The sequence below is a fragment of the Peromyscus leucopus genome, chromosome 3 (assembly GCF_004664715.2).
Source record: "Peromyscus leucopus breed LL Stock chromosome 3, UCI_PerLeu_2.1, whole genome shotgun sequence".
Taxonomy (NCBI): domain Eukaryota; kingdom Metazoa; phylum Chordata; class Mammalia; order Rodentia; family Cricetidae; genus Peromyscus; species Peromyscus leucopus.
The window spans coordinates 64,233,233-64,247,137 of NC_051065.1; the positions used below are offsets into that span (position 1 = coordinate 64,233,233).

The 13,905-nt window shown below is 47.3% G+C and overlaps 1 protein-coding gene across 4 annotated transcripts in view; it reads left to right on the forward strand.

The window, feature by feature from the left end:
• Positions 1-13,905, forward strand: part of Dpp6 (dipeptidyl peptidase like 6) — an 876,452-nt gene that overhangs the window by 709,330 nt on the left and 153,217 nt on the right. For all 4 annotated transcript variants that reach the window (XM_037204345.1, XM_037204347.1, XM_037204344.1 and 1 more), the window contains exon 7: positions 4,421-4,502. In XM_037204345.1, the coding sequence (XP_037060240.1) occupies positions 4,421-4,502 (82 nt within the window). The remainder of the gene's footprint in view (positions 1-4,420; positions 4,503-13,905) is intronic.

Here is a 13,905-nt window from a genome sequence, read left to right on the forward strand (position 1 = left end):
CAACTGAGCTATCTCCCAGCCCTAGTTAACCATGGGGGAGGGGAGGATTAAAAAGATATGTGGGTAAGAAGGCCAGCAGGGCTTAGATGTGGACGGGTGCTACTCAGGTGAGGTGCTTCCCTCCACTGTCTTGTCTAGTTTGTTCAGGGACCCTGGAGGGTTAGGAACATGAAAAAGAGAGAGAGGACTGTGACAGTGAGTGTAGTCCTGGAAACAGGCCAAATCTGAGAGCTTGAGCTCATCACTTTCAAAAAAAAAAAGAGGCCAGTCTGAAGAGACTGCAGATGTGGGACTTTCTAGAACAGGCAGAACCGGAAGCTGAGAAGACAGTGGTTGCCAGAGCAGGTAAGTGAGAGCGTGTGGAAGCAGCAGCGAGCCTCCCTGTGATGCTGACACAGTAATGTGAGGCAGAACACATTTGTCTAAACCCATAGGACACACACAGTAGCCGACGAGCCCCAGAGTCAACCACGGGGTTCGGTGAGAGGTAGCATAAATTGACGATGACAAATGTAAAAGCCTAGACAAGATATTAATAATGTGCATACATTATTGTCAGCTCTTGTGAGCACTTAGAGTGATTTAAAGCACGGTAGTAATAATAAAGTTTTCTCAGAAGCCAAGTGCAAGGGAAAATAGTCCTGGCTCCAGGCTGGAGTACGATGCATTCTTCCGACAAGAAGAGGATGCTGACCTGATGCCGAGGGACCAGTGTGTCTTGAGAAGGTGTGCTCTCCTGAAAAGCCATTGGGATCTTAGATATGCTGAGGGTGAGAAGGCAGGGGGTTCAGGGATGTCACCTGTAGAGGAAAAGAACAGGACCAGCAGGCTGAGGAGGAAGAAGTCTCCAGGCCACAGCATACGTGTCTCAGCCGCAAAGGGACAGAGGCAAGAAGCAGGACTTGGCAATAGGAACATCAGATGCAGGTGGATCTGACCTTGTGGTTCTGCAGCAGGGAAGCCCTGCTTGGGTGCAGCACCCAGCCCTCAAAACACAGAGGAGTGACAGGTTCTTCTGGAGGTGAGCACAGGGCCATCCGCCTGCCCCACACAGAGGAAACAGAAACAGAGATGAAGGAGTGGAAAGAAATTCAGAATCCAGGACTCGCCAGAATGCTATGACAATGGTCAGTGGTCAACTGAGTCACACACACACACACACACACACACACACACACACACACACACACACACACACACGGTTTCCATGCAACTCTCCAGTGGTTCTCCATCACGTGTGGATGCATGAGGCAGATTCAATGGAAACCTTGTGTTTGCAAGGCTGGGCAGGACTCTCTAAGGACCATCATCATGTAGGGGGCTGATAGATGATGAGAAACTGCAGAATATTCACTAAGCAAGGACACACAGTGGAGGGACACTAGGACTGTCACCCTCAAGCCTTCTTTTAACTAGAAATCTGATGCCATGGGATCCCAGTGTGAAAATGGAGATTTACTTCATTATAGCAAGCATGGGTGAAGGGGAGGTGACCTCAAGCCCAGTTTCCTGCCACCTGTACCCTTCGGGAGTCACCAGTTTGCTTTCACTGCTGAGTCCCAGCGAGCAAACTTGTCTTTATGTCTGATAAATGATTGGCTGTTTTAAACAACTTTCATATAGATAGTCATTACAATAACACTTTATCGGTACTCAACCCACTGGCCCAACTAATTAAATGAAAAGCTGAGGACACACACATGCATTATAATGTATGGCCAAATTAATTACCTGTCAGCTTATCAAGGATTAAGTTGGCATCTGAGGAACATGGCTGCGGGAGCCCTGGGCTGCCCATCTCTATGTGCAATGCATTACTGGATGTTGCCCGCAAGGCGAGCGTTAATATTACCAGTTCACACGTGGGGGAAAAGTACTTGGCCTGAGTTGCTCTATCAACCCGAGCTCTGTGCTGTTAGTGATGGAATCCCACCACTTCCTGCCTTTCTCCCCTTGAGGACACCCTGGATGGATTGCTGCCACCCCAGCAGGCAGCTCATTTGGGGGATCTTGGAATCACTGGGTTAAGTGTATGAGATGTTAAGTGACTTGCTAGGTAGGAAAGAGGAGAGACCTTTGGAGTACTGTTGACTTAGTACCCATCATTCCTCTTGGCTTTCACAACATTTTTAGATAAAGAAGGCCATGCCCTCATTTCCTGAGAGGGTACCTGTGTGTCAGTTGATTTGATACAAAAGCATGGCCTCTGAGAAATGCCACCCTCCCTCACCCTACTTCTCTCCACCCGTCCCACTCAATCTTGTAGCTAGCTGACCAACCTAACTGGCTTCAGATTATTTGCTTCTTTTTCATAAAGACTTTCATACCTGCATATGTTTTTAAATCCCTGTAAGACATTATAGCTAGAAGACTGCACGTGCCCTTCTGAGATTTTTTCAACTATCACAAATCACTCTATTGTAGTTTATGGAAAACTTTGTTCTTTTTAAAGGGGACAGAAGGGTTAAACTAACCAACAATAAATATGTATTTTAAGACATTCAGACAATTTTTTGATTTGTCAGCACATTACAGACTGATAGCTCATGCTCACTAGCATACCCATCACCTCACATGGCCTTTTTTATAATGATATAACTTTTAAAACCTACTCTCTGGGCTGGAGAGCCGTCTTAGCAGTCAAAGCAGTTAAGAGCACAGGATCCTCTTCAGAGGACCAGAGTGTGGTTCTCAGCACCCATCTAGGGAAGCTCACAGCTTCTGGTAACTCCAACTCTAGGGGCTCCAACGCCCTCCTCTGACTTCTGCAGAGACACGCAAGTGCATACTGGACACACACACACACACACACACACACACACACACACACACACACACACACACACGAAGAGGCAGGGGGTGAGTCTGGAGTTTATTAAAAACCTATCTGTGATCTGCAATGTCCAGACCCCCCCCCCATGTTTCCTAGCTTCTCTACTTCCCTGAAGGCTGTTGTCCCAGCTGCCTCCCCATGTCTGACCCCTGTCACCTGTCTTCACACTCCACTGAGGCAATGGAAATCTCACCTCCCCATCTTCTCTTCCTCTATGTCTTCCTGGTTTTGCTTGTCTGCCTTGATTTTGGCAGTATGGCTCAAATTACTCTGGAATTTTCTGTGTTTGAAACCCTGGTCACTGAAAGGCCTGGTTCTCATTTCTTCCCTCTTGCTCCCTCCCCTTTGTGAGACCCTCAAACACAGTGCCTTCCTTTCCCAAAGACAGGTGACAACTCTCCCATTCTCCCCTTATTCCTGAGCAAACACTTTCATGACTCTGTTTTTGTGCAGAAACTATGACATCAGGACAGGTGCTCCCCTGGCCATCCTGCTCCCCGAGAATGCAGATGCCATTCTGCAGGTGGGGTGGTACCCTCAAAACAATGTGAAGACCGTCCTTTCTACCCGTGGAGTTTTCATGGTGTTTTACCACGGCTTTTATTTATTAGGACATTTGAATATACAGACAGTATTTCGTTGTCAACGTATTTTCCATATCTGTAAATTAAGAATGAAAAATGTGGGTCTTGGGAGACGGTTCAGTCAGTAAAATGCTGCTGTGATGGCATAAGGGGTTTGTGTACCCAGCACCCATGTGAAAACTAAGTGCACATACTTGCAATCCAGGCACCGGGAAGGCAGGTTCCCGAGAGGTTACGGGCCAGCCAGGCTAGCCAGATTGACAAGCTTCAGGCTTCATGAGAGACCCTGACTCAAACATTAGGGTGTAGAGTGCTTGAGAAAGACATCCAACATCAACCTTTGGCTCCCACATGTACACGCATGCACGCACACACACATGAGCATGTATACTTGCATACACAGTTCACACAGTGTAGATCTACAAGCTGGCTCCCATGTAGACACAATTGAAAATTATACAAAATAAAAGGGAATGAAAAATGGAAGAAATGTTGAAAAGGAAAAACGTCTTTCAATTCTTCTCCCTCTCTCCCTCTCCCGAATCCTCTCCCTTTCTCATCCTCTGTGTCTGTGAGAGAATACAATTCATCCTGAGGCCACTGGCTTTCGAAGGTCAGGATGACCTGGCTTCATACTTAGAAAAGAATTATCTACGAGGACAGCCAATGATGAAGACATCGGGTGTGGGATTTATTGCTGCTTGGCTGTGGGTTTCGTTTCATTTTAACTGCCCTAGACATTTTAAAAATTGATCTATATAGTTCTCTGCATGTTTTCTCCTGATGAATATTTACCATTTGGATTAAGTAGCAGTGGACGCATTTCAGCTTCACATAAATTATGTACATCTGCAGAAATCCGGTGGAAGCTGAGTGAGACATATTGTTCAGTAACTGAGAGACAGGAAAAGAGGAAGACTCCATCAGAGGATAAGTGGAGGCACAGTATCTTCTCGGTTCCCAACATTGTGCTTTGTTTCTGTTTGTCTGTCTGTTTCCTCAGGGACCCTCAGAGTCTGGACCCACCAGAAGTCAGCAATGCAAAGCTTCAGTATGCGGGGTGGGGCCCGAAAGGCCAGCAGCTGGTAAGCAAGCCGGGTTCAGCAGCCGTATTTTGATTTTTACTAAGTTTATGTTTTCTAAACTGTTTATTACTGAACACATTTAACATGTGTATATGTGTGTATGTGTGTGTTGGTTGAGTTTTAGATAAATGCACCAAAGTATCTGATTATATAAAATCATTGTTTCTTTTCAGATAGAGAATTCTCATTTGAAAAAAAAAATGGACCATGGTGGGCTGGGGAGATGGCTTAGAGTATAAGGTACTTGCTATACAAACATGAGGAACTGAATTTGGATTGCCAAACCTTCAAAAAAAAAAAAGCCAAGTGTAGTAATGTACATCTATAATCCCAGGACTGGGCATGGTAGCAGGCAGACCATGGGGACTCCTGGGCTAGCCAGTCTGGCTGAAATGGAGTGCTCTAGGTTCAGCATGAGACTCTGTCTCCAACAAAAAAAAGAAAATTTAGAGAGTGGCAGAAGAAGACACCTAACCTCAAACTCTGACCTCCCCATGTGTGTGTACAGACAAGCACAGCCATCACACACATGCACACACACAAATGGAATGTTTTATTGCACTCAATAAGTTTCCTTTACTATGATAAAGCACCTTGAAAAACAACTTAACCAGGAATGAGTTCCTCTGGGCTCAGGGTTTCAAAAGTTTCAGTCCATGGTTGGCTGGCTTCTTCATTTCTGAGCTCATGAGGAAGCAGAACACTGTGGTGTGTGGTGGAGCAGAACTGTTCACCTTATGGCAGCTGAAAAGTGTTCATGTGGGAGTTGGTGGTGTGGGGGTGGCACACTGGTGAAATACACTCTTCAGTGGCATGCCTGTAGTGAGCCAGTTCCTCCAACCAGCCTACACCTACTGTTTGATGCATCTGGCTATGAATTTGTTGACGGATTATCCCATGAACAATATCAGCATCCTTGTGAGCCAATCATCCCTCAATGGTGCCACGGCCTGGGGACCAAGCTCTCAGCACATGCGTCTCAGGGACCAGAGTATACCCAAACCATAACACATTCTTAGGTCTCATATCCAGTGGGCCTAGAGTGGTGGCCCCTGTAACCATGTGCATGGATGAAGTTTCTCAGAGGACTGCACGGGAATCATCAGTGTGCTGCACATTCCTATACACTGTTCTGAAAACTCACATTCATCTCTGGAAGTTTATGGAGAAAGAGGACATGTTAATCATTATGAAACCATGCCCCAGTGAGCTGTGTCAGCATGGGGAAGCCTCCAGAGCTCACATAGCCTTGACAGTTTGACATCAAAGGTCTTCATGGACCCAAAACCAAGATGTTTAAAGTCCTGTGAATGGCAAGGATAGTGTATTGGTTACTTTCCTTATTGTTGTTACAAAATACCTGACAAAGCAACTCAAAGGAGGACTTTATCTCAGTTCACAGTAGGAAAGTCCTGTCCATCATGATGGGGAAGGCATGGCTCCAGCAGCATGAGGCAACTGGTCACATTGCATCCTCTGCAAGGAAGCAGAGGGAAATGAACACTGAATTTCAGCTCACTTTCTCCTTTTCACTCAGTCTGGGACCCCAGCTCATGGAAAGGAGCCACTCACATTCAAGATGGGTCTCTCCATTTCAATTAACCTGATCTAGGGACGCCCTATAGACACACCAGGGGTGTGGTTTCCTGGTGGTTCTTGGTCCTGTCAAGTTGCCCATCAGTGGTAACTGTCAGAGACAGTGTAGTGGAAAAGGCCTTGGTGTGAATGTACCCATCCCTAGCTGGCCATGGCCACTCGTGGCTGTGAGTCTGTGGTGGGGATGAGCTGGACACCTAAGAGAAGAATGTGTATGTCATGGCCCCAGCATGACAGGTGTCACAGCCAGGTGACCAGGTAATCGCTATGAGTCCCGTTTAGCTTCGTTTCAAGAGGCAGGGTCTTCCTGCACAGCCCCTCTGGTGTTCAGATCTCACGGCTTGGTGACTGTGTCTCAGTCACCACTCTGTCTCCCATCTGGTTGCAGCTACGTCCTTGGTTGCACCACAGTCCCATTGTCTTGAGTTAATTCAGAAGAACAAAAGCACGGGGCCACAGAAGACTCTTATTCCCCAAGTGTCTAGCCAAATGGAGATTTCAGTGGGCCTAACTGGCCAAAATCAATGTAGCATTGTAAAGAGCCATTGAGGGATACCCAGGGTGGAGGGTGACAATCCCTCAGTGCTGTCACAGAAAGCACCTGCAGCTTTGTCCAGGAGCCTGAGAAGTGTCCTGGTGCTGCAGCTTTAAAGCTGACTAATCCCTGCGGCTGAAGAGATGGCTCAGCAGTTACGAGCACTTGTTGCTCTTCCACGGGACCTGAGTCTGGTTCCTAGCACCCATGTCAGGTAGCTCACACCTGCTGGTCACTCCAGCTGCAGGGGACCTGACACCTTTTCTGGCCTCCACAGGCGCACACACACACACACACACACACACACACACACACACACACACAAGTTTTTAAAACAAGTTTTTAAAAATTTTTAAACCTTCAGTAGAAGTGGCCACTGCACTCCCTACCGGTCGGTCCATAGCCCCGTGTGCCCAGCCTGGCACCCAGGCTCGGCCACAGCAGTGGGGGAGGGGGAGGGAACTGAGAAGCTGCATCCTCGCAGAGTGCTCTCTTTTCTGTTACTGGGAAAAGGACACCAGCACTTGGTTTCTTGCCGAGGTTTCTGTGTGCCTGACATGCCACCTGCTCCTTATCAAGCCGTGGTTAGCAATAAGCCTCTGGATGTGCACCCTGCTAGGTTCACACCCACGCCCTCAGACAGTGGAGGAGACGATGTTCACACTCCAGAATTCCATCCAGTGGCATTTGGAGGAAGATGAGTCTGTAGATGATGCTTCCAGCTTCTCACTAAGTCAGTCCCTTTCCTGTCCAAAGCCAATGCACGGGAGTGAAGCCAGAGGATGACAAACATGACCTTGCTTGACCTCTTAAAGAGTAACAACAAACAGAGCAGGTATCAGCCTGACTGCGACAGCTTCCCTGATGTGACTTCTCCAGTGCAGATGCTCGGTCAGGAACCCTCCGTGAGATCAGCCCCACATTTCACCGTGGGAAAAAAAATGTTTTGTCATATGCAGTGTCATGCAGGGTGTAGCTAGGTCTCTCCTTGCCATCTGAGCATAAAAGTATAAAGCAAAGAGTGCCTGGTGCTCAGTAAGTATTTATTGGTGTTCGGAAAAACTGAATGCATAAACGATTGCCTAATTAGCTCATTCGTATCTGTGTGTGGTCCTAAGCATTAAGCACAGACTAATCAGAGGGTAGTAACTAGCTGGGATCTAGGACTGTGTGTTCAGCACTCACGGTGAGGGAATAGTACTCCCTTTCTGTTTCAAAGAACTCAGTGTCATTGCTGGCGCTTGGGCTTAGAGCTGTGAACAAACAAGCTCCTTGAATCCTTGAGTTTAAGCTTACATTAACTCAGAACCCCTTATGTAGGTCTGTGTACTGACTCTAAGAAGCACTACAACCCAGGGTGGGGAATGAGTCCTATATGTTGAAAATCAGCAAAGTCCTGTAATGGCAGCTGCTTGGGACCGTGCAGGCAGGCCTGTGGTTTCTGTTCCAACTGCTTCTTTCTTACTATTTAACACAAACACAGTTGTGGACAATGTAGAAGTGAACACGTACGGTCATGTTATGGTAACATTTCCAAACCCAGGAGGATTATCCTGACCCACTGGGTGTCCTCACCTGAGAGAACCCTCACCCCGGGGCCACCACCGTGAGCACAGTCAGTCCCTGAGCTGTGCGTCTGCAAAGGAAAGCTGCAATCAGGAGCCTTGTGAACATTAATCTATTAAGTGACAGGCAACAAATCCCTCCTCGCCGTTTTATTTTTAAAGGTAAATATTGCTCCCTGCAGTAAATCTGCTCTAATGATCTCGAGTCATGCTGCAATGACTGAATCTCCTTGGGGAACAGAGAACACAGCTGCAGTCAGCTCCACCAAGGAGCTTTCAGAACCCCACAGCCCCGCCATTCGGGGTGCTGAGCTATGCCTATGGTATGGAGCCGCCTTGCAACTCATAGGAATATGACCAGGCTTTCTGCTCATCTTCAACCTATCTCTGTGTGCCTCTGATAGACAGCTCTCACTTGGAGTCAGCTGTACTGGACTTCTAGATCCTGTGGTTCAGAATGAGTGCACCTGAATAGATGGTCGGGGTCTTGTGCCCCATCACAGCACAGGGAGACACCAGGCAGGATAGCTCACACCTATAGTCCTAGCATTCAGAAATTCAGAAGGCTGAGGCAGAAGGATTGTAGAAGTCAGCCTGGCTGCAAATAAGCTCCAACCCAGCTTGGGCTACAGTGTAAGACCTGTCTTAGAGAGGGGAGAAGAAGAAAAGGAAGAAGGGAGGAGAGGGAGAGGGAAGCAGAGAAGAGCAGAGAAGAGAGGGGAGCAGAAGAGAGGGGAGCAGAAGAGAGGAGAGGAGAGGAGAGGAGAAGAGAGGAGAGGAGAGGAGAGGAGAGGAGAGGAGAGGAGAGGAGAGGAGAGGAGAGGAGAGGAATAAATAGAGGCAAGGGAGACATCTCCCCTAGGGACCCCTCATTCTGCTACACCAGCTCCTGTTTGCTGCATTAGTGTTATAGTTTGCTCACAACAGAGAGCGACGTTCTTCAAAAAAAAAAAAAAAAAAAAAAAAAAAAAAAAAAAAAAAAAAAACCTTGCCAAAGCTGAAGATATAAGGAAATAAATTTAGACAAATTAATCAGGGCTCACAGGGACCTTATGGTACCCAGGCAGAGTTACAGCAAGCGTGGAATTTCACAAGGGTCCATCTTCCTTGTCTCCTCTTCAGATGAACCTCTGCCTGACGGAGGAGCCCAGGGTTTCTCTGGAGAGCTCTGACGCTCTGGAGGTCCCACCTCCCATTTGTGAGGTTGCATTCATGCTCCCTGCACTGATCAAATCAACTGGCATAGAAATAGCTTTTTGCTGCCCTGGATTTTGTTTTTGCTAGAGCCATTTAATCAAAGCAGATGGGCTAGAGGCAAGGCAGTGGCTTCCTTCTTCTTCGAAAAGGCTGCTTTCTGTCTTGAGCTGGTCAGTGTAGGAGCTCTGGAAGTATGTATGAAGTAGCTGAGGGTCAGGGTTAGAGCAGGGTGTGGGGAGGGAGCTTTCTTCCTGTGGCCTCAAGAATTATGGGAAACATTTGCAGAGACAGTGCACAACATTAAACAGCATTGAGGATTCAGGACTGGACTCTGCTAGAACTCTCAAGATCAAAGACCAAGACGGCTCCTCTCAGGTTGGCTTGCCACCTCGACAGTGATAAATGAGCAGCTTTGAAAAGAGCATTTAATAAGGCCTCTGGGAAATCTTCAATAGCCCAAGATATGAAAAATGAAGAGCAATTGGTGAAGTTGGCCAGGAAGCCTGTGGGTGGTGGGAGTGGGCCTCTGAGACTGCACACCTCAAGAAGCAGGTGAACACAGCACGTGGGGGTGGGGTGTTCAAGGAAGGAGTTCAAAGGTCTTACTTCCATCTGAGAAGAAGAGGATGCTTGCTCTTAACCTCCCTACTCATGAGAGGCTGTGTTAGCAGCATCAAGTGACTGTTCTAAAACAGGAAAATACAGCTAAGAAGCCAGGGGATTTAAGCTAAACTTGATGATGAAGTACTTCACAGATTATATGGCTGTTTAGACCTTAGAATGGTTTTCCTGGAAAGGTCATGGGCCCAGGGAGTCAGGAATCATCGCTCAGATCAGTTTGTGTATTTGAAGGGTTAGGATGGCAACTCTCTTGGCAGGATGTCAAGGCAGAGTGTGTTGTGTTCCCAAGCATTCTCCCTTCCCCTAGAACTCTGGGGAATGGCCACTGTGACTGATGACTGCTGTGGCTGGCCAGTTAGCCACCAGTGGAGGCCAGTCCTTGCCGAATGCACACATCTGTCATTCTTTCATGAACTCATTTGCTTCCTTTCCAAGCCCTTCTAGACACTGTTGGGTTCTGGGAACTTGGGAGAAAGATGATCTCTTTTTCCCCCTGGCCTCTACCTCTTACAGAAAGCATTTATCTCATGAGCGCTCATGCGCTCTCAGCCTCTGTGTCTGTTCCCTCTCCCTTAGTCTCTCCTCCCTTGAAATGGTCCTCAACTTACTGTTATATCTATCCATTCCAGGAAAGTATCCATGATAGTGATGTGTCTTAGTTACGACTCTGTTACTATGAAGAGACACTACAACCAAGGCAACTTACAAAAGAAAACATTTAATTGGGGTCTTGCTTATAGCTTCCTGACCATCATGGTAGTAGGCAAGTGGGCATGGTGCTGGAGAAGTAGCTGAGAGCTCATATCTGATGCACAAGCACAAGGCAGAGAGAAAGAGAACCGATTGGGAATGGCATGTGCTTTTGAAACTCCGCTAACAAGGCCATACCTCCTAATCCTTCCCAAATAGTTCCTCTAGCTGTGGACCAAGCATTCAAACATATGAGCCTGTGGAGACCATTGTCATTCAAACCACCACATAGGAGCTTAGGAAGTGGACAGTTGCTCTGTATGTGTGACCTTTTCATTTCTAACCAAGACCCTTATATCCTGATATCTTAATGAAACATTGCTACCCAGGGCACAACTGTGGGAACAAGCTGCCAATTCTGGGCCTCACAACTGCCTGCTTGATCCAGTGGTCCTCAGGTCAGTTCAGCTCAGCAGCAAGTCCCAACTGCCCCTGAGGTCTGACCTCCTGCCCCAGCTGGATCACTGGAATCCTGGCTGGCTCTGGCACCTGCCCACATGTGCTCTGATGTCTCAGCCCTTTTCCTCCCTCCCCTTCTCCACCTACATTCTCCACTCTGCACAAGCCCAAGTTGAGGCCTCCCCTTCCTTAGTGACAGATGTCATCAGAGCCATGACCAGGTGGCAGTGGCTCTCCAGTCAAGTCCATCCTCAGGTTGTTTGCCTCTTATGCCAATCAACAGCTAAAGGGAACAGAGGGACTCACTACGTCCCTCTCATTAATGCATAGGCCCATCCCTCACCCTCCAGACAGTATGTTGACTCATTTTCAGGGAGTCAGTGAAGGGTTCAGAAAAATCAGACCTGAAAGTTTTTCACACCCGCCCTGGATTCACCATGTGGCCTTTAGGCCTCTGCCTTAAAGAGTGTTACAATATTCCCTTACAGTTGTGAGATCCACGTTAGCACAGCACCATCTCAACCGGAGATGAGGTGCCCCCCAAACACCAGAATGGCCTGTGGAATGGAATAATAGTGTGGGAGGTTATAGCCCTGAGGATGGAGCATCTGTCCTGCAGCCGTGGAGCAGAGCATGGCCTACGGAAAGGGGACATCAGCTTCCTCTTATGTGGCCAAGAGCAGACAGAAAGGGTTGGCGGCTGCCACATCTGCCCTGAACCATCACACATACCCAGATCAAGGGCAGACAGGAGGCCTCTGCCAAGCTGGGAGGGAAACACCAAGAACCAAGAAGAAAGCGGCTTTTAAATCCAGAAGACCCATCAGAAATTCCAAGGTTTTACCACAGACCACCTGTCAGTCTGAACTATTGACATGGCTAAATTTGAGCCTTAGATGGAAAAGAAAACTATTGTTTTTGCAATAATCATTACTAAGAAGAGCTTTAGAATAGAAAGGCCAGGTTCCGATCTTGATTCTTGTAGTTAGGTGAAAGCGTGACTTTAAGATGCCAACTCCCCACATGGCCAGAGCCTCAGGTTCCTCCCCTGGAAATGGGCCCCCCCATACTGTCATCTCTAGCCACAGTGCAGGAGTTCTCCTGACAGTGGACAGAGTTGCTGCAGTTACTGAGTTCTTCATTTAAAGTCACTGTGTGCCTTGATGCTAGAACATTCACATTAAGGAGGTATAGAGAGGGAAGGAAGCAATGTGTGTGTTATCAATGAGAAGTTTGGTGTCTGGAAGGGGAGGCAGCTTCCTTGAAGAACAGTTTAGCAGGCAGATGTTTCTGTGGGTGTCCAGTGGGCTCAGTAACACATTAGTGGATTGTGGGTGACCCTCCCAGGCCGCACGTCCTGCCCTTCTTCAGGTCGGGGGAGCAAGGTTGGGGTTCAGGAAACATGATGTCAATTTGCCATCTTCTGAGTCTTTAGCTCCCCATAAGTTGGTACCTGTAACTTTAGGAAGATGTTGTCAGGTAACAAATGATGCTCCTGTTCCTATAGCTAATGTCTCCCAGCACCCAACAGCCATGCCACCCAGCACTTAAAGAGCCAAACTCCCAGAAAACTGTGCCAACCAGCCCCCAAGAGCTATACTATCCATATCGCCCAGCCACACCACTGATTTCACCCATCCCCTACAAGCCAAGGCCCCAAGTCCCAGTGAGGTCCATAGTCATCTGGCCCCCAAGAGTCATATAAGCCCAACTCCAGGTAACCACGCCACTGAGCCCCCAAGGGCCTCTTCAGATTGATGGCCTCACTGGACAGCAGCAAGGAACTGAGTGATAGAGGCACCCTGCCCAGGATGCAACTTTCCCAAAAGCATTGTCACTTATTGGGGCCTGCCTGTGCTAACAAGGGGCAGGGAGCATTGTACTGGATTTGACAGATGCAGTGACAGGAGCAAGATTGATCTTTCCAGAGAGAAGAAAGTAGTTAATGAAACATTGTGTGTGCAGAGAAGACCAGACCAAAGTGACATCACATTAATAACTTATAAACGCTAATCAGTTTGGGTTAATTTGGTATTCATTGTAAAAACATTTATCATGGGCCCTGAATCCATGAAAGTAGCCAAGAAATTAATATTGCAGGGATGGAACTCGCCTTCTGTGTTCTCGAATAAGGGTGGAGGCAGTTTAGCAAGTGATTAATGAGCTTTACCAAGGGTCCCCTTCAAATGTAACATGTCTGTCATACTTTGCAGCTATGTGGGGCCAAATCACTTTAATATCCACTTGCACTCAAGTAAATAAGGCAGGTTCTTGGCAATTGGCCTGAATGGATGGAGGAGGCCACTGCCAGGATCATGGTTAAGGAAAGGGGAGAGTTACAATTCAATTATTGAAGATTCAGGGAACCCACTCATGGTACCAACCATCTTCCTGAAAAGATTAAAAACTATGAAAGCAAATGTATAACTGTGAGATTGTAGAGGAAGTAGAAAAATGTGCAGATTTTAACCTGTGCCATGCCATGACAACAGGAGAAGAACCTAAGAGAAAATTCATTCATTAAAAATTGTAAGATGCAGTAAGAGACATAGAGCGCACCTGTGCTGATGGAACACTTGTTTCTCAGGGGAAGCCAAGCTAAGTAAAGCCACAGCACTGCCTTCCACACAATTCATAAAAGCTAGAAAATCCAAAGTGTTTACCAAGGGCCATTTGAGGAAACCTGACCCAGATCATAATAGTAACACTAATCTTAACCCCAACCATGACCCTAATACTA